This window comes from Lissotriton vulgaris, chromosome 1_1, assembly GCF_964263255.1.
Source record: "Lissotriton vulgaris chromosome 1_1, aLisVul1.2, whole genome shotgun sequence".
Taxonomy (NCBI): Eukaryota; Metazoa; Chordata; class Amphibia; order Caudata; family Salamandridae; genus Lissotriton; species Lissotriton vulgaris.
In genome coordinates this window covers 1,515,413,588-1,515,433,933 of record NC_141685.1, presented here as the reverse complement: position 1 = coordinate 1,515,433,933, position 20,346 = coordinate 1,515,413,588, and the positions used below count along the sequence as shown (strand labels likewise).

The window sequence follows — 20,346 nt, the reverse complement described above, 5'->3', positions numbered from 1 at the left end:
CGCAATCAGGTTAATGCAGCAATGTTGAGCCTCCCAGTCAGGGCCTCGGATCGGCACTGCATCGTCATCGAAACTCGCTTTTGTCATAGAGCAGCGCAGGGATGACTTTGGTGACAATGCATCAATTTTGTAGAAAAACTGCTGCCTAACCAACTTCTGAGGCCCGGAACTGTAATAATTCAAAAAAGGGGGTGGTGATGGACAGAGTATCTGAATTAAACAGAACACTCATACCCAGTCAATAGATCAGGGCTTGATCCATCACCGTTTTTTAGCTCGCTGCACCATCCCAGCTCAGAACCGGGCTACATGCAAATTAGTCTGTCAATGGCCCAGTGCATCATGGGAACAGGGCAGACCAAACTACCAAGCCAATTCTTTAACTGGTAAGGAAACAAGCTTCCGGGGACCGGTTTCTGGCATTACAGCCGCCTTCGGCCCGGCTTGCTTGAATCCTGATGGTGCAATGAGCAAGGGACTCGCATCTGAGTATACCCTTCCACGCTTATGGTGGACAAAACGATTCAAAAAAGGGGGTGGTAATGGACAGAGAATCTGAATTAAACAGAACACTCATACCCAGTCAATAGATCAGGGCTTGATCCATCACCGTTTTTTAGCTCACTGCACCATCCCAGCTCAGAACCTGGCTTCATGCAAATTAGTCTGTCAATGGCCCAGTGCATCATGGGAACAGGGCAGACCAAACTACCCAGCCAATTCTTTAACTGGGAAGGAAACAAGCTTCCGGGGACCGGTTTCTGGCATTACAGCCGTCTTCGGCCCGGCTTGCTTGAATCCTGATGGTGCAATGAGCAAGGGACTCACATCTGAGTATACCCTTCTGAAACAGACTAATTTGCATGTAGCCAGGTTCTGAGCTGGGATGGTGCAGTGAGCTAAAAAATGGTGATGGATCAAGCCCTGATCTGTTAACTGGGTAAGAGTGGTCTGTTTAATTCAGATACTATGTCCATCACCACCCCCTTTTCTGAATCAGAACTGTAATAGGCACCTCAGGCAACGATAGGACTATCAGAAGGCACAGTCCAAGAGCCCCAGCAGAATTGAAAGAAGTCTATTGTATCCCTGAAGCATCAGAAATCTGGAGGGAAGCCATCAAGCCCTTGGAGATCACTTTGAGGAAAGGCAGAGTCTAACTCTAACTCTTCTTCAGCAGAGTCAGAGAACAGCCGGCAGCAGGACAACACAAGAGAAAAGCAGGCCTTCCAAGTCTGCAGTCTAAACAGGAGTCCTTTAAGCAGGACAAGAGCATTATGGTTTAGGGGAGAAGCACATGCACTTTTGCACCGGTAAGCTGTGGTAAAGTGCTCAGAGTCCTAATAGAGACCCACAAAGTGAATCATCAAAAATAGGAGGTAACGGGCAAATAATCTGGGGAAAGACCACCCTAAGGATGACCGGTCTAACAATCCCTTTGATTCAGCCCTGGTCCTGGGTCATATTGAAAGCAGCTCTGATGCTTCTTGTCCTCCTATTCCGCGGCATCCGAACCAAGATTTGCAATGGTGGTTGCTCGTTTGAAAATGGTCCATCGTCCGGCTCCTTATATTCCCTTTCCTAGAGCTGATAACAGTGATGGAGTGCCCCTACTGCGCTTGGGAGATGGAGATCAGAGGACTTTGGTCTCCAATGGAAGCGCAGCCATTTTGCCTGCTTGGTCCTGCAAGATTTTTTGTTCATATTTCACTCCACTGACCTGCCACCTTTCGGAGGTACTGCTTTGGTATCTGCGGAATCTGCAGTTCGAAGTATCCATCAGAAGAACAAGTGATTTTCCTTTTGGTAACCCTCTTTCTTGTGGCTACTCTAACTGTAGATCCCTCCCTGTCTTCCCTCCTCCCCATTCTATGGAGTGGCCTCTCTTTAGCAGCTAAAACGTTCTCAAGTTAGAGATTACCAACAGCTGTTCACACACTGCGTCTTTTGGTGCAGAAGGGAAAATAAGAATCTGACGCCAGTGTGCAGGTGCCTTGTATGCACTTCCACTCTGTCACTTTGCAGATGGTATTGAGGCAATGCAGGTGTTATGGAGCCAATGCGAACTCACACAGCACCACCTAGAAGTGCATAGGAACAGTGCTGAAAAATGTTTTCAACTCCAGTCTGGCACATGGCGAATATTCCAAGGTGAAGAATATGCAGTTATATAGAGATTCCACCCGAAAGAGTGTTACTGAAGGTAAGTAACTTGTATATTAAGTTCATATTTACATATTTCTATACAATAAAATTAGTGTTTTTTCAGGGAAAGAGATGCACAGAGCCTGTCTTTTCATTTTGTTGCAGAATATTGACAAAGCTGGGTCTTATACTGAGGCCTGTGTTCTATAGGGGGAATGTGGTCCTTTTGTGGTGTCTGAGGTTTGAAATAGGCCTTGTGGTTATTTCTATTCACTGTTTGATTATTCATCTGGAGATAGAGCCTGAATAGAGTGGACAGTCCAGTGTCTATAAATCCTGCCCCCGTCCGTCCTGGCCCTTGGTGAAGAGGACAAAATGTGTCCCTGAGTCACCCGAGCATCGCAACGTATCTCTACAGCTGTTAGTTTCCTTTGACCAGCCTCCTGTCCTGAGCCTGCAGCCCTATTCTGATTTGGCCTTACTCCATTGCTTTTCATTAGGCACCCAATGTTGTGTTGAAACCCTGCACCCGTCCTCCCCTGTGCTGCTGGTGGTGTAGTGTTGGTGCTGCCTTGGGCCCTGCTCAGTGTTGGCCTCAACCCCCGGAGACTGGTCCCCCAAGCCACTGCTACTTGTAAGCAGCCCCTGTCCGATTGCCCTAGTTCCAATTGGGCTGTATTGGGCACTCTGCCACCCCTGTGCCGCTGGTGATGTACTGTTGGTGCTGAACTGAACCATAGTCAGTACTGACCTTAACTTTCGAAGACTGATCTTGTAAGGCGATTTTGCCTATAAGTATGTTCAATGTTTTCTTCCTCTCATAGGTTAACATTACTAAGTCATAAAATTGCACTAAATGTCAATTTTTTACATTGAAAAGTATTTCTATTTCACAACCTTTTACATAAGGCGAAGTTCTGTGGTTCTACAGAATAATTCTAACCACACCGTGTGTACCACAAATGCTTAACACACCCTCTGCTCGCCCACTTTACCACAAAAGGGAGCATTAGTATTACCTACTTTATGCTCTGTAAAGCCTCTGGGATCCACTGGACTGTCTGCACACTATACCTCTTTTTGGTATAGTATATAGAGAGACAGCTTCCCACAACGGGCATCAAGTGCCAACAGAATTGAAATTCAGAAGCTTGGAGGGGTGAAGGCAAAATGTTTTGTGGAAGACCGTACCAAGGACGACCGGTACAACATACCTAATGCCCAAAAATCATTGAGTCCTTTAAGGAACTGGGAGGTCATAGAGGGCACTTCTCTTGCTATTAGTCTGTTTAACACTATTTTCCGGGTCAGAATCTTCGTTTATTGTCAATGTTTAATAACAATCACTTTACAAGTCGCATCGGTATGAGTCGCATCCTGGCCTTGCAGGGATGGAGCCTTTCTTTAGCAATAGCTGTATTGTATACATCCAGCAGTCTAGGCGCCGAAATGTCTTTTAGTACTGTTTGACTGGCAAATGTGGGGCAGCTGTTTCGGCATACCCCATTCGTGAAATTTACCATATAATTCACTCTTGTTTATCATCACGAGGGCTTGAATTAGCTGAAATGGATATTAAATTCAAAGTTGTTTTAGACAGTGAGTCCCATAATGTTTTCCCCATTGTACAAAACAGTTTTAAGATGGTGTTGACTGGTTCTGAAAACTAAAGCAGCTTACCTGCCTTAGCTAATTACTCTGTTCCATATGGAGCTCTTCAGCTTTCCATTACACTTCCCATTTTTTCCCTTCCCCGATCAACCCCCCACCACCACTCTCATCTCACCTAAGAGGAGGGGAAGTTACGTAGGCTGGACCATCACAGGGCAGTCAACGTCTACATCCATTGTATTTAGGAATTTAGATCCGAAAATGAACTCTTCGTTGGATATGTGGGTAACAAGAAGGGCAAGGAGATCCAAAAGATGACTGTCATGGTGGATTGTCTTCTGCATTAAGGAAATAACTAGAAATCCAGGCTCATTCCTCCAGAACAAAGGCCTCTACCTTGGCACTGGCCATGGGAGTGCCCAAAGCAGAGATGTGCTGCACGGCGGCATGGGCTTTCCTTCGCCAAGCTTTTATTACATTAATTTGAAATGAGAGCGAATGACTATTTCTCTTGTTACATTGCCTAGCATTTACTGGTTTTTCCACTCCTTCAGGCTCACCACCTGGAGGGAGTAACTGTTGTGGTATTAATCAAGAGGTGAGGAATCTGCAGGAAGAACTATACATCAGAAGAAAAAGCTACTTATATTTCGTAGCAATATTTCAGTTGAGTACTATTTCTAACCACTGACTCCACACCAATACCGCCCATCTCCTTGTTATGAAAGATCATCATAGATCTCTGAAAATGTATAAGGTTCCAATTTCATTTTGCTGCACTGCATATTCACTTTTGAAACAATACCATCCTAATTTCTTCTTCTGAGGACTTGTAAAAAAATGTACAAAGAACTACCATCAGGATGCTGTGATGCCACTGATGCCAGATGGAGCTATTGTGAAGTGTTCACAGCAATTCTGGCACCTGGGAATATTTAGAAGTCGAGGAGTCTACTGGTAGATGGAGTATCCACCAAAAAGATTTTGACCAAAGGAAAATAACTTTTCTTATTGGAATATGCATATATTAGTGCCCTTTTTGACTCACTCAACCATAATGGGCTTTTAAGGGTAGGACCTCGCATAGTAACATATGAGCGTGGTTAAAAGTATTCATGAGTACACACTGTACATGCGAAACGCAACTTGATGATTCCAGTACACACATACTGTTATCTGTCCAAATTGTAAAAATGAAAATTGTCTCATTTGTAAAAGTAAAAGGATTGAAAGCATATGTAGTGTTTGTAAAACCTCAATTGTGTAAAGTAAAATGGAGTAATGGAAATTACTTCTTTAATATGCATGGAAGTTTTTAATTTATGATCAGATATGTAATTTGTTGTGATTAGTATTGTACTGTATATATGGATCTATCTTAATACATTTGCTTTATTATTGTTTTTTGTCGCAGGCTAGTAGAGTGCCTTTCTGTAAATTTCATCTTGGAGATAGACCCATACCTGTCACTTTCAAGAGAGCTATTGCTGCACTTTCTCTCTGGCAGAAAGCCAAACTTGCATGGGGTCTCTGCTTCTTATCTGATCCAATCAGGTAAGAAAATCATTTGGCTATTATTTTCAAGTAATATATGTTTAATGATATCTATCGTAAGAAGTCAGGAAATTGTGATGCAAAACATTTAGTATTTTTAATTATACGTCACTATTCTAAAATAAAGTACTTAATTTCAGTATTGAGTCTCTGAAACATATTATTTAGAATGACAGTTCAAGAATATTCAGAAGTGTGGTCGATGTCCACAGCTAGCAAGAAAAATATGCAAGGAACGGAGAGGACATACCTCTATCTCCCTCTCATTGTAAAAATAGTTAGATATGCATATAGCTCACCATGGAGAGTTCCATGCTCCCCACACATTCCTGAAATGCTCTGAGTTCTTGAATCTGCGGCCACACAGGGTAGCCTTCAGTTGTTTCATGTCAGATTGGCTGCAAGAACCACATGCGTCCACAGCTCACTTTCTACATTTCAACTCTTCATAGGTTTCAGTCGGGTAGCTTTCTCTATCCTTACGACCAGGTTCCACAAACTAAACAGTATAGTTTTTTCTTCCAAGGCAAGTTGCAGAACAGGTCTTCTCTTCTTGAGTTCAGTCCTGACTTAAAGTCAGAAACCACAACCGATGCCTGTCAGTGGTAATTGTTTCCTTAGGCTGGTGCATAGACTCTACTTTTGATACCCAGTTGAAGTCAACTGCTAACTAAATTCATATTTATCCTTCCTTTTAAGGAAATGGTGTGAATTCAGGGCCATTTAAAGCACAAGCATTCTTTAAAATTCAAATGTTCTTCGACTAGGGGCAGGGTCCCTCTTCCGGAGCTTGCTGGAATTTTCTGCACAACTGCAAAGCAGGTGGAAGAGGCTGATACTAACTGGCAATTTAAAAGTGGATTGTACACCAACTTATTCATCTAAGGCTTTTTAGTTGCCAAGTGACTCCAAGCACGAGCGATGGAGGAAGAGATGATCAAGTGTTTGTACTGGGTATATGCTAGTTGTTAGTAACTTGATGTGTATTCTGTCAGCTCATCCAGACACCTGTGTAGTTTCCTAGATCCATTACCAGGATAGCCAGTATAAAGTAATGGGGCAACCCAGTTGAGTGCAGAACCTGGGGGTTCATACATTAAGTGAACAGTGGTTCTGCCTCCTATTAGCTTTAGAAAGCTTATAATTTATTTGTGCAATTATTCCCTCTACCAAGATGAGAGTAACATTCAATGAGAAATATCAAAATTAAGTCCAAACAAAAGAAACTCTTTTACTTCTGAGTCAGTATATGATTTTATAGCCAATTTCTAGAAATGGTGTACTCAAAAATGAGAAAACAACAAATATATGCACACACAGATATATACACTATACATTATCACTGAAATTGGTGACGTGAAGTGAAAACAAACATATTTACATATCACAACACAATATATACATAACAAATGAACATATATTGAAGACACACATTTAAACACGGTGTGAGGTATAGACGTAATTTTACCCAACTAGAAAATAGTTTAGTTATTCTCAATTGTTGTGATGAGCATTTACACTTCATAGTATACATCGACGTTTCGACCCCTGGACAATAGTGCGCTAATGTTATCGTCTGTGGGGGGGTCTTTATCAGGACTATACAGAGTCTGTGTGTGGCCTCAATGAGGGCCTAATTAAGGCCACACACAGACTCTGTCTAGTCCTGAGGAAGACCCCCAATCCCCCCCCCCACCCCCTCTCCCCAACGACGATACCCCGACGATAACATTCGGGCACTATTGTCCAGGGACTCGCCTTGCCTTTGAACAGGACCAGGGACGGACTGCTGTGCTTCCTATCACTCACCCGGTTTCCCTTTGTGTTTGCTGCTAGCGGAACCCGCTTCGCGGGTCCCGCGTCGCCCTAGGACCGGGGCAGAAGACCTCTTCGTTGCAGAGCGGGACCGAGGGCTGCGAGCGTCGGGGTTTGGACTCCGTTTCCCAGGAGCCAAAGGGAAACCCCGAGCCCGTGTCACCTGGGCTGCTCTCCCTCATCGTCCCGCCCCCTGACGCTGGGTCGGGATAAAGTGCCCCGTGTGGATTGTGAAGGCGGGACTCGCCTTGCCTTTGAACAGGACCAGGGACGGACTGCTGTGCTTCCTATCACTCACCCGGTTTCCCTTTGTGTTTGCTGCTAGCGGAACCCGCTTCGCGGGTCCCGCGTCGCCCTAGGACCGGGGCAGAAGACCTCTTCGTTGCAGAGCGGGACCGAGGGCTGCGAGCGTCGGGGTTTGGACTCCGTTTCCCAGGAGCCAAAGGGAAACCCCGAGCCCGTGTCACCTGGGCTGCTCTCCCTCATCGTCCCGCCCCCTGACGCTGGGTCGGGATAAAGTGCCCCGTGTGGATTGTGAAGGCGGGACTCGCCTTGCCTTTGAACAGGACCAGGGACGGACTGCTGTGCTTCCTATCACTCACCCGGTTTCCCTTTGTGTTTGCTGCTAGCGGAACCCGCTTCGCGGGTCCCGCGTCGCCCTAGGACCGGGGCAGAAGACCTCTTCGTTGCAGAGCGGGACCGAGGGCTGCGAGCGTCGGGGTTTGGACTCCGTTTCCCAGGAGCCAAAGGGAAACCCCGAGCCCGTGTCACCTGGGCTGCTCTCCCTCATCGTCCCGCCCCCTGACGCTGGGTCGGGATAAAGTGCCCCGTGTGGATTGTGAAGGCGGGACTCGCCTTGCCTTTGAACAGGACCAGGGACGGACTGCTGTGCTTCCAATCACTCACCCGGTTTCCCTTTGTGTTTGCTGCTAGCGGAACCCGCTTCGCGGGTCCCGCGTCGCCCTAGGACCGGGGCAGAAGACCTCTTCGTTGCAGAGCGGGACCGAGGGCTGCGAGCGTCGGGGTTTGGACTCCGTTTCCCAGGAGCCAAAGGGAAACCCCGAGCCCGTGTCACCTGGGCTGCTCTCCCTCATCGTCCCGCCCCCTGACGCTGGGTCGGGATAAAGTGCCCCGTGTGGATTGTGAAGGCGGGACTCGCCTTGCCTTTGAACAGGACCAGGGACGGACTGCTGTGCTTCCTATCACTCACCCGGTTTCCCTTTGTGTTTGCTGCTAGCGGAACCCGCTTCGCGGGTCCCGCGTCGCCCTAGGACCGGGGCAGAAGACCTCTTCGTTGCAGAGCGGGACCGAGGGCTGCGAGCGTCGGGGTTTGGACTCCGTTTCCCAGGAGCCAAAGGGAAACCCCGAGCCCGTGTCACCTGGGCTGCTCTCCCTCATCGTCCCGCCCCCTGACGCTGGGTCGGGATAAAGTGCCCCGTGTGGATTGTGAAGGCGGGACTCGCCTTGCCTTTGAACAGGACCAGGGACGGACTGCTGTGCTTCCTATCACTCACCCGGTTTCCCTTTGTGTTTGCTGCTAGCGGAACCCGCTTCGCGGGTCCCGCGTCGCCCTAGGACCGGGGCAGAAGACCTCTTCGTTGCAGAGCGGGACCGAGGGCTGCGAGCGTCGGGGTTTGGACTCCGTTTCCCAGGAGCCAAAGGGAAACCCCGAGCCCGTGTCACCTGGGCTGCTCTCCCTCATCGTCCCGCCCCCTGACGCTGGGTCGGGATAAAGTGCCCCGTGTGGATTGTGAAGGCGGGACTCGCCTTGCCTTTGAACAGGACCAGGGACGGACTGCTGTGCTTCCTATCACTCACCCGGTTTCCCTTTGTGTTTGCTGCTAGCGGAACCCGCTTCGCGGGTCCCGCGTCGCCCTAGGACCGGGGCAGAAGACCTCTTCGTTGCAGAGCGGGACCGAGGGCTGCGAGCGTCGGGGTTTGGACTCCGTTTCCCAGGAGCCAAAGGGAAACCCCGAGCCCGTGTCACCTGGGCTGCTCTCCCTCATCGTCCCGCCCCCTCACCCTATTGGAGGAAGGTGTCAATAATAGTTGTTGAGTCCTGCTGCGCGGGAGCGCGCGGGAGCGCCCGGGGCGAAGCCCGGGCAAAGGGCGGGCCCTCTGAGGCCCTCGTAGGCCAGAGTAGGCCGGGCTGGGCCCACTGACTAACAACTCATTCCGCAGGCTTGTGCTACAGGCTAGTTAATGGCTACCTTATCCGTTGGGGGGTCACCTGGGAAGAAGGGCAAACTCCGCAATGGGTCTCTAGACAATTTCTTTTCTAAGGTATTGTCCGAGGGGGAAAAGGAAATGTCCATGGCGGAGCGCAGGGCTGAGCGGAGGCGTTCAATCGAAAGCTTGAAAAACAGATCCCTTCTTGACTCCGCATCCGTATCCTTGCCCACTGAGGGGGACTTAATTGACTTTGGGAGGGATACCGTCAGTCAAGAAGGCTTCCCACTCTTACTGCGGGACTGTACACCCTCACCCAGTGTATCCCTTGATCCTATAGTGATCGACCCACCTACTCAGATCCCTGTTGCCCCCCTGAAGCCTAAACCCCTCAAATCCAAGCTACAAGTGGTTGCACAGATACATGGCCCTCCACCATGTAAAAAAAGGAGGAAACTAAGGGTGGGGAAGGCCAAAGCTAAAATCTCCCATTTAGACTTTGGAAAAGGCCCTAAATTATATTCACCGCATGCAAGGGCCACTATGCAAGCTACAACTACTGTATTTCCCGAGGCTATACCAGTAGAGGCTACTTCGCTTGTTGTGGTCCCCTCTACACCAGATTTAGTAAATAGTCAGGGGCCCCTAGCTATAAACTCACCGATTCCTCTCCTGCCCCGAGGGGACCTCGAACTTTTATTGAGGTCTCTGTTGTTACCTGTGATTGAGAGCCTTATGAAAGTCGAAAATAGATTGACCTTAGTGGAGGTTGCCTTAAATAGCATGGCCTCGGTGACCAGGGCTCAGGGGAGTGGGGGAACACTACCAGTATCTTGCACTGGGGTCTCGTCTTCCGGGATGGTAAAACCCCCAGTAGTCACCTCCGCTGCTCCTCTCCAGACGTCTAGGCAGACTGCGCAGCAACAGGGAAAGAAGGCACCTGCTACCCAGAAAAATAAAAATAATCCCACAACGACCCCGATCAGTTCTGTAGCTGGGACAGATGGTGGCGCCAAAATGCCACCACCAAAGGCTCCCCCAGCTATTGGTAGCGAGAGACGGGGGGATGGGGGTCGCCCTAGTTGTCCGGTAACTAAGGTACCTCAAGTGGAAATTCCACCCCAGGCGGTGCCCTATGTAGTAGTCATGTCTGGGGTTCCCCCTCTAGCAGACAATAAGACGGAAGGTTATGGCCAACTGAAAAATAAAATAATCCACTGGCTGAGGACATTTAGGCCTATAGCCCCTAACGTGGATGGGGATATTGTACATGTGAGAAGGCTCCCGTGGCTGGGTAACACTAGGAAAGATATTGACGGGGATCTAGTAGTGGTTAATTTCAGAGACCCCCGTGCAGTGGATTACATTCTAAACTGGCCTTATGTGGGAGGAGGAAACTCTATCATTCCTAGGCCCTTAACCTACTTTTACCCGAGGGCGGCTCCTTACCCACCCACACGCAGGGATGAGACTCACGCCCCTTGGCCCAAGCAGTTTGGCTACAACAGTACCCACCAGGTACTTGGCCAGCATCAGTACTATCCTAACGGTCAGTCCGGTTGGTACACGGTTCCACAGAGTCACCACCCAAGCCACAAAGGTGCAATGGAGCATCTCAGACCCTTCACCCCCTTAGATACCTTCAATAGGTTTTCGCAGCTCAGTGGCTTGGAGGACTGCGACTGATGCTTACAGCCTATGGAGGAGGGAGGCGGTAGACAAGGAGCGGATCCCCAGCATGGAGGATTTATTTGTGTTAATTCCCAGGGGGTCATTACTGATGACACTATTGGATCCCTATCGAATATGCCCCACTCTGTTGCCACGGATATGTTTAATGTTGTGCCCTGCACTGATTCTGAAAGCCAACCTGGTTGTGTGAGTAACAGCTACCAGCCTAGTGATGGGAGTTTGGAGGGGGGGGATTCTAGGGAAGGGCATTTTCCAGTCCACAAGGGAGCCAGAGTAATAAATCTGATTTCCTGGAACATAGCTGGGCTCAAAAGGAAATTAGACATTCCTGAATGGCATGAATTCATCGAGAAGTTCGATGTTTGCCTGTTCCAAGAAACTTGGTGTCTGTTACCAATTGACAAATCTGGCTATACATCCTTTTTCTCCCCAGCAATAAGCAGTGGGAAGGGCAGACCAGCAGGAGGTCTATTGGTCTGGATAAGAACTGACCTAGATTGGGACATGGCATCTACGGACACCCACTGCAGTGATTTAATGCACCTTTCTTCTAGGGGCCATATAGAGGGGTTTAGACTTGAACTTTTTAATGTGTATGCGAGAGGGGGTGTGGGGGACAATGCATCCACAACCATATTGAGCCTCGACTCTGCTCTAGCCACTTGCCCTTCCTCAGCCAGAATTATGGTGGGTGGCGATTTTAACTGTACGTTCGAACCTCTTCTTGGTGATGACCCACTGGGAAATGAGGAGGACGATTTTAGGTGGTCTATCCCCCCCTTGACGATACCCCCCATTCGGAAATGGTCCGCTAGGGCAATCCAATTGAATGCCCTTACTAGGGAGCATAAAATACGAGCCCTTAACGGCAGGTCCCGATCTGATAAATTAGGTGCACCGACTTTTAATAGGATAACGGCCCCGTCCAGAATTGACTATATCCTAGTGAGTGCCAGTATGTGGATGGACCTTATTGATATGGAGGTGGTACCCTCACAGGACAGCGACCATAATCCGCTTTGCTGTAAGTTCAAATGGGGTAAATCGAAAGTGGAAGGGATGAGTGTTTCGTTGAAACGAACCAAAGAGGTGATCCCCTACGAAAGCAATCGTAGATTGAAGTGGGATAAAGCTCAGTTAAGTGCAGACCAACTAGAGACCATCAAAATTACCATCGAAGACCTGCAGAGGGACTTGGGAGTGTTGGAACGGGAGGTTGTGGGTTCTCCAGGCTCTTCTTTACAACTAGATTCTGCATATAAAGGCACGATAGAACAATTAAGTCTTTATTTCTCCTCTAACGGGAAACCCCGTAGATCTAATAGGCTGCCCCCTATAACCAGCAACCCATGGTATTCTGCTAACTGCAGGGTTAAGAGGAAGAGTCTGTCAGTTGCCTTGCTCTCAAGGAATCCCAACCTGGTTAGAGCGGCCAGGAGGGAGTACGTGAGAGCAATCGATCTGGCAAAACGTGAGTGGGAGGAGGAGCACTGGAGGGAATTAACAGAGGCAGTCAGAAGGAGGGACTCGACGCAATTTTGGAATCTAATTAATGGAGCCAGACAGGGTAAATCCCAGCCACTAGCAACACATATAACCTGCCAGCAATGGTTCAATCACTTCACATCTCTGTATGGCGGCAGCGATGATGCACCTGGCCCTTTGGTTTCTTGTGGGGAGGGAAGGGATCCTGACGGGGAGACGGAGTGTTTATTTATGGCCTCCGAAGTTGTGGCAGCAATTAAACATTTGACACCCAAAAAGGCAGCTGGCCCGGATGGGATCCCTGGGGATCTCCTGATTGCTGAACCCCTGGCATGGGCAAATTTAATAGCCACCGTAATGAATTTGCTCCTAAAGGGGCACCCCGTGCCAGACTCTTGGAAGGGGGCCGAGGTGGTAACAGTATACAAGAAGGGGGCTAGAGATGACCCTGCCAACTACCGTCCGATTAGTCTGATAGACATAGTCCAGAAAGTGGTTGGCAGGGTTATTATCACCAGGGTATGTGACTGGATGGAGGAAGAATGCATTCTGTCTCATCTGCAGGCCGGTTTTCGTCAGGGGGTGGGCACGGTGGACCAGGTCTTTCGGCTGTTTGGGATCTATTGGAAGGCAGTTACCATCAAAAAGGGAAGCCTATATATGGCCTTCATAGATCTCAAGACGGCCTTCGACCTGGTCCCCCGAGCCAAACTTTGGGAGATTCTGGAAAGCATGGGCTTCCCTGGCCCGCTCTTAAGATTGATTGTAAGACTCCATGAGGGGACTTACGCCAGGATTAGATGGGGTTCGCAGGGCCAACTGACTGATAGGGTACCTGTGAGGAGTGGTGTCCGTCAAGGGTGTGTCATGGCTCCGACTCTCTTCTCCTTGTTTGTGAATGGTGTGGTGGACCATCTGAGAGGAGAAGAGACGGATGCCCCAACCCTGGCGGGGGAAAAGATACAAACCCTACTCTTTGCTGATGACACCCTACTGATAGCTAAATCTCCGGTAGGCCTGCACAAACTCCTGCAGCGTTTTTCCACCTTCTGTACAGAGAGGGGCCTAACCATCAACACTACTAAAACCAAATTGATGGCCTTTTCACCCTCCAAAAATTTTAAAAACAACTTTCTCCTTAATGGGTCGCCTTTGGAGCTGGTTGAGGCGTTTGACTATTTAGGGATTCGGATAAACAGCCGAATGACATGGAAGGATCACCTAGCGAAAATGCTGTTGGGCCACAGAAGAGTCTCGGGGGTGATCCTTCGAGAGCACCGGGCATCACTTAGCAAACCAGTGTCCCCGGTAATGGCCATCTATGATGGCCAGATACTCCCGGCAGCATTGTACGGCTCCGAATTATGGGGGTTCAATAATGTAAACGAGCTAACCTTAGCGGAAAATAAGTTTTTGAGAGACGTGGTGGCACTCCCGGTTTCCACTCCCCTTATTCCCTTGCGGCTTGACCTTGGCAGACGCGCCCTAAAAGATATAGTGAGACTGAGACCACTACTTTTTTGGGTTCGCCTGAGAAGGACTAAGGAGTTGGTCAAATACGCGGAAGCACTGGACGAGTTAATTTTATTGGACTCTGGGGGTAAAATTGGCTGGCTGAAAAATCTGAGGCTATTGGTCTCCCAATTGGGTTTGAGCGATAGTTGGGAGTCCCAAGTACCCCCGCCCAAGATGGTTATCAAGAAATTATATTGGGATTGGGTCCAGGCTGAATCTTCACGTGACACATCAGGGGGGTCACTTACAGAGTCCTTTCTGGAGTGTAAGAGTGTAAGGAAGCTTGAACCCTTTTTGGATTTGATAACTAAACCTTTTGACAGGTCCCTCTTTTTAAAGCTAAGGTTCGGTACCCTCCCGGTGCATGAATTTGCCTCAAAATGGTCCAACCAGGGCGGTCCTCTGCGATCCTGTCCGGGTTGTGCGGCCCCTAAAGAGTCCGTGGCCCACCTTCTTTTTGCTTGCCCAGCGTATAAAGTGCCACGGAAAAACTGGTTAAAACCAGTATGTAAAGGTTTGGGGTTGAGGTGTCACCGCTCGGCATTACGAGTGATTACATCGGATGTATCATCTACCTCAGTGATATGCGGGGTGGCAAAGTTTCTAGGTAGCGCCTGGATTATTAGATCTAGATCTTTGGGGAAGATTGCACTGCCTCTATCTACCGTGAGTGGAGTTGTCTGAAGCTGCTAAGTTCGAGTAACTGGAGTATTTTCTGTCCTGTTTTTACTATTAATACGCTAGTGTTTAGTGGTAGTGTAAGTTTGGTCCTTCCCAGTTGCTGCTAGTACATTATGATGATTGTATTTTAACATTTTTTAACATGTATTGTTGTCTTTTATGGTGATTAATTTACCGAATAAAGATTTATGAACTGAACTGAACTGAAATGAACATATATTGAAGACACACATTTAAACACGGTGTGAGGTATAGACGTAATTTTACCCAACTAGAAAATAGTTTAGTTATTCTCAATTGTTGTGATGAGCATTTACACTTCATAGTATACATCGACGTTTCGACCCCTGGACAATAGTGCGCTAATGTTATCGTCTGTGGGGGGGTCTTTATCAGGACTATACAGAGTCTGTGTGTGGCCTCAATGAGGGCCTAATTAAGGCCACACACAGACTCTGTCTAGTCCTGAGGAAGACCCCCAATCCCCCCCCCCCACCCCCTCTCCCCAACGACGATACCCCGACGATAACATTCGGGCACTATTGTCCAGGGGTTGAAACGTCGACATATACTATCAAGTGCCAATGATCACCCACAACAATTGAGAATAACTAGACTATTTGCTAGTTGGGTTGAATCATGTCTATACCTCACACTGTGTTTAAATGGGTGTCTTCAATATATGTTCATTCATTATGTATATATTTTGTTGTGACATAAATATTTTTGTTTTCGCTTCACGTCATCAATTTAAGTGTAATTGTATATTGTATATATCTGTGTGTGCATGTATTTGTTGGTTCCTCATTTTTGAGCACACAATTTCTAGCAATTGGCTATAAAATCATATACTGACTCTGAAGTATAAAATGGAAGGTGCACACAATCAAAGTCCAAAGGAAGTATAGTGTATTTAGTATCTTCTTCTTTTATTTAACAGTTTTCAAAAACAGGCACAGCCAACGCGTTTCGTTCCATTAGCCTTGTGGAACTTCGTCAGGGCGAAATAATTTAATTTTAGAGTTTTTTGTCAATCTGTTTGAACAACCACTCTGGATAAGGCAACAACTAGCACTGGGAAGTCAAGGCATGTAACCTTCTTATATGCAGCGGTGTTATTTGAACTGGAAACGAGTGGGTAGGCCCAGTGGGTTTTAAAATGTTGAATCAAGCGGAGTTCAGAAATTTGGAAGCTCAAGTGTGGCGATGGTTCAAGGTGGTGTGGGCGTCTGTCAGGGAGTCTGTTGTAAAAACTAATTTTCGAAAGGAAAGTTCCTTTATTCTATCCCTCAATGTCCAACTCCGGTACGAGCGTAAATAGTAGCCGTGGAGGTCCGTTGAACGTGGTGGTCGTAGTAATGGCCACCGAGCACCTGTGGTCGGGCGCTTGGAAACAGTGTGAAGTCTCGTGGCGGCGTCCCGGGACGCCGCCACGAGACTTCACACTGTTTCCAAGACTCCCTGACAGACGCCCACACCACCTTGAACCATCGCCACACTTGAGCTTCCAAATTTCTGAACTCCGCTTGATTCAACATTTTAAAACCCACTGGGCCTACCCACTCGTTTCCAGTTCAAATAACACCGCTGCATATAAGAAGGTTACATGCCTTGACTTCCCAGTGCTAGTTGTTGCCTTATCCAGAGTGGTTGTTCAAACAGATTGACAAAAAACTCTAAAATTAAATTATTTCGCCCTGACGAAGTTCCACAAGGCTAATGGAACGAAACGCGTTGGCTGTGCCTGTTTTTGAAAACTGTTAAATAAAAGAAGAAGATACTAAATACACTATACTTCCTTTGGACTTTGATTGTGTGCACCTTCCATTTTATGCTTTCGTTTCCTTGACCTGAACACCTATTGGCAGCAGGTGTAGGAAGAAGTTTGCACCACCCCAAATTTAGAAACATAGAACCAGTAGTGCTTGGCCTAGGTCCGCTGCCGTGACCCTTTTGCAATTTGACTCTGAAGTATGAGAGTTTCTTTTGTTTGGACTTAATTTTGATATTTCTCATTGAATGTTAGTCTCACCTTGATAGAGGGACGAATTGCACAAATAAATGATACCCTTTCTAAACCTAATAGGTGGCAGAACCACTGTTCATTACCAGGACAGCAGCAGACAAGTGGCCATGTGCAAGGGAAGGAACAATACAACCCGCGAAGGGATCTACCATCTCGTGCAGCATTAACTTCTGTCTTTTGCTAACCATTTACTGAGTATACTTCCTCAGCCACACTGCACTTGCAACATCTCACACAGACACAAACTGTGGGGATTTTAAGGACCCTGAGTAAGGGAAATTGCAAATATTGTGCAGGGAAGTGCTGGAGGTACACTTTAGAGGCACCCCTTGGCCACCAGAGCCTCGCACAATGGACAGGCAGACAACTTTACAACAGGTACAGCGTGGCACGCCTCGTCGAGCCATGTGAGGACTTCAATCCTATCTCCATGCTTTCTTGCTTTAATGCTTTATTATTTCAAAGGGCCATCAAAGATCAGCATGCTTGTTTCATCCTAATTTTTTCGCTGCCGACGTTTAGAAAAATGGACCCACTGTATGTAGAACCAACTATCCTTCGTCCATCCTCCCTCAACTGAAGGACTGCACGTCAGAAAGTTACACTTTCTGTGATGAGCCACTGGCAGTGGTCCTGATGTGCAGAGTAGTTCTTTTTAACAGTACAGTCTCTTAGCTCCGACTAGGTTAGTCTACCCTTGTACCTAAGACGCCCCTTGGGAGTTTCGACAATTGTGCACTGAGAGGAGGGTGCAGTTTATTTCATTTGAGGCACTGACCCCACAAGCCTAGATTGGTGCATGTAGAGCCAGAGAGATGTCACTTGTCCTGGTGCCTTTCCAGTAGGTGAAAGTACTGACTGAATATTTAAATGCTGATTGATGATAACACTTTTAGCAGATTTTACCTTGATATTTGTGTATTTGAATTATGAACTGTAACTGTGTATGGTAAGTAGATACTATTGTCCATAGTGGGGCAAACGCCTGGCTGTCAAATGGTAGAATGACGAAGCTAGGAGGAGGGTTAATATACAGACTTGATTGCATTTCTTTTGCTAAAGGGTTAATACATCTACACCATGACTGCTGGAGGACTGACTTGCTCTCACTTCATTGAACCCTCTTCTGATCTTTCGCTACAAGGTTTTGCTTTCAGTGAGCTAAACCGCTTTTCAGGTAAACATAGGAAAGGTATTCTAATCGGGGTATTTTCCAACTTGCTATCATACATATTGGTGGTTCCCTTGTAAATATAAAGTCATGATATGAAATAAACTTAGCCCAATTTTAAATCTGAAAGTAGATATGTGCTTTCCTTTTTTTTCAGTAAAGATGACGTAGAGAAGTGCAAACAAAAGGATTTGCTGGAACAGATGATGGCAGAAATGATTGGGGAATTTCCCGACCTCCATCGAACAATCGTTTCTGAGAGAGATGTCTATTTAACCTACATGCTAAGGCAGGCCGCAAAGAAAACAGAACTACCTCGTACTTCAGAAAGTAATAGCAAGTATTGTGATATAAACTATGTTTCACTTTTCGATTGCTCAGTACTGTGTAAATAGTTTACGATTTTGTTTCGGTATAGACATATTTTCTCAATATTTTATTGTAAGGTGACATTCCGGTAATTCGCGCTGTGATTTTCAGATGATCTACCCCTTGTGGAGTTTGTAACACATTTTTATAGAAATCATTTCAAAGACAGAGAAAGGAAACAACATACACAATATGACCGCACACACCCCAACCAAGTAACAATAAGCATTCAGAAATAATATATGCTCTTAAATTAACCAACCCTAGTTTAATGTAGTATTTAATCTAGTAACCTGGTTGCTTAAACAAATATTAATCTCATAAGCATATGTACTAATAACCTAATGAGTATACTTTAACATAGAGGAAAAAAGATAGTAAGGAAGAAAAGCAAGAAGAAATACACATAATTAACTGTTATTATCACAATTAACAATTCGGAAAAAGTGCTAACAAAAGAAAACTTTTGCACATGGATGAGGGCACAAGGAATAAAGGGTCATCAATCCTAAGAGGAGTACACATCCTATTGATTTAAGGCAGTTTCTAAACTTGGGGCGATAGCTCTGATCTCAACCATACTTAAAATGATGCTAGTTCTTAAAGTGAAAACCTATTGGTGATCACCAGGAGTGATAAGAGACGTTATTCACCTTTTAGCACTTGTACAATGTTGATGTCGATGTTGATGCTAGTACAAGCGGGTGATCCAAGAAAAATACATTTTCTTTTTGTAGGAGTGTGAGGGTCGCTACTTAAAGGCCCAGAGCAGACCAGTCTAGTTGACATAAAATATCGTACTCAAATATTTTATATATTTCTATCTTTACCCATTTTTCCAAAAAAGTGCAATCAGCACACATTCGTACATCAGATGTAGAATGATAGCAGAATTATTATTATGATGCCAACATTTGTCTGATTACAAAAGACCTCGTCTTTGAAACATCTAAGGTTTAGGTGTATAGTTGTAATAAGATCTGTTCAAAAATCATATACAGATTCACTTCTTTACAACAGTTACTGGTTACGAGACAATACAAAGTAAATCAACAGCTAAAACATTTTAAAACATGCACCAAGGGGAGGGCGTGGCCAAGATGGCGGCCTGATCATACGTGCTTCTCGCAGCTCCCTGGCCCTGAACCCCTTGTTGCCCCTTTCATCAGCCTGCAAACCCCCCAAAAAACATACAACTCCTGCTCCCCTGGAAAGCGCCGACCAGCACTGGCCCCGGAGACCTCCCGGGATCGCTGCGGCGCCTGCTGGAACCCTGCGGGCTGAGCCGCGAGTGCCTGCTGGGGCGTTGGAGGTAATGGCGGCCGCGGATTAAGGACCACTCCGGTGGGGACCCGATACTGCGGACCGGGCTCTGCGCGGTCCCCACATCACACAAGGGCCTGGAATTGCCCGGCGGACAACGCGGAGGCTCCTGAGTGGCGGAGCTCGGACGCGGCCGGCGGGCCGCCACGAAAATCTAGGTCCCGACCCCGGCCTGGCTCGCGAGGAATGGGGGCCCCGGAGCAGCGGTGCTGACCAGCGGAGGCAGCTACAACGGGCCACATAACAAGCGCCTCCTGGCTGGCGCAGACGTCCGCGTCCCGCCTGCACTGGGGGGCCTGCCAGTGGCAGGCCGAGGCTTGTGGACTGCCACGAAAATCGAGGCCCAGGCTTTGGGCCTAGGCTGGGACTACCATCCGCTGAGCTGCAGACCGAGACCAGGGGCAGGCATTATTATCAAATCGGCGGCCCAATCCCCCAGAGACTCTACTTCCACATGACGACTTGAGAGGGGACGCGCCGGGGGTGGAGGAACCCAGCGGCCTGCTCTACATCACGACGACCAACTGCGGCGGCCTACTCGGCGAGTACTGAAAGTAGCCCTTCACTGTGGAGCTCCCTAAAGGCAACATTTACTTTACTGGTTTTGCTGATTGGTGTTCCTCGGTCCCCGCCGGCCTACCTGTTCTCCACGGAGGTACCCAGCCACCCTACCCTTCCCAACAGAGAGCACTAACCTACCCCGCCCAGTGGGGCCGAGTGACAGAGACAGCATGTCCAACGTAGGGCGTAGGGGGACCCGCACTATACCTGACATGCTGGCTAAAGGCGC

At 47.5% G+C, this 20,346-nt stretch overlaps 1 protein-coding gene across 4 annotated transcripts in view; it reads left to right on the top strand.

Moving 5' to 3' along the window:
- The window catches only part of TRABD (TraB domain containing), a 247,012-nt gene that overhangs the window by 185,425 nt on the left and 41,241 nt on the right, over nucleotides 1-20,346 (top strand). For all 4 annotated transcript variants that reach the window (XM_086967441.1, XM_086967446.1, XM_086967442.1 and 1 more), the window contains exons 7-8: nucleotides 5,171-5,310; nucleotides 18,022-18,194. In XM_086967441.1, the coding sequence (XP_086823567.1) occupies nucleotides 5,171-5,310; nucleotides 18,022-18,194 (313 nt within the window). The remainder of the gene's footprint in view (nucleotides 1-5,170; nucleotides 5,311-18,021; nucleotides 18,195-20,346) is intronic.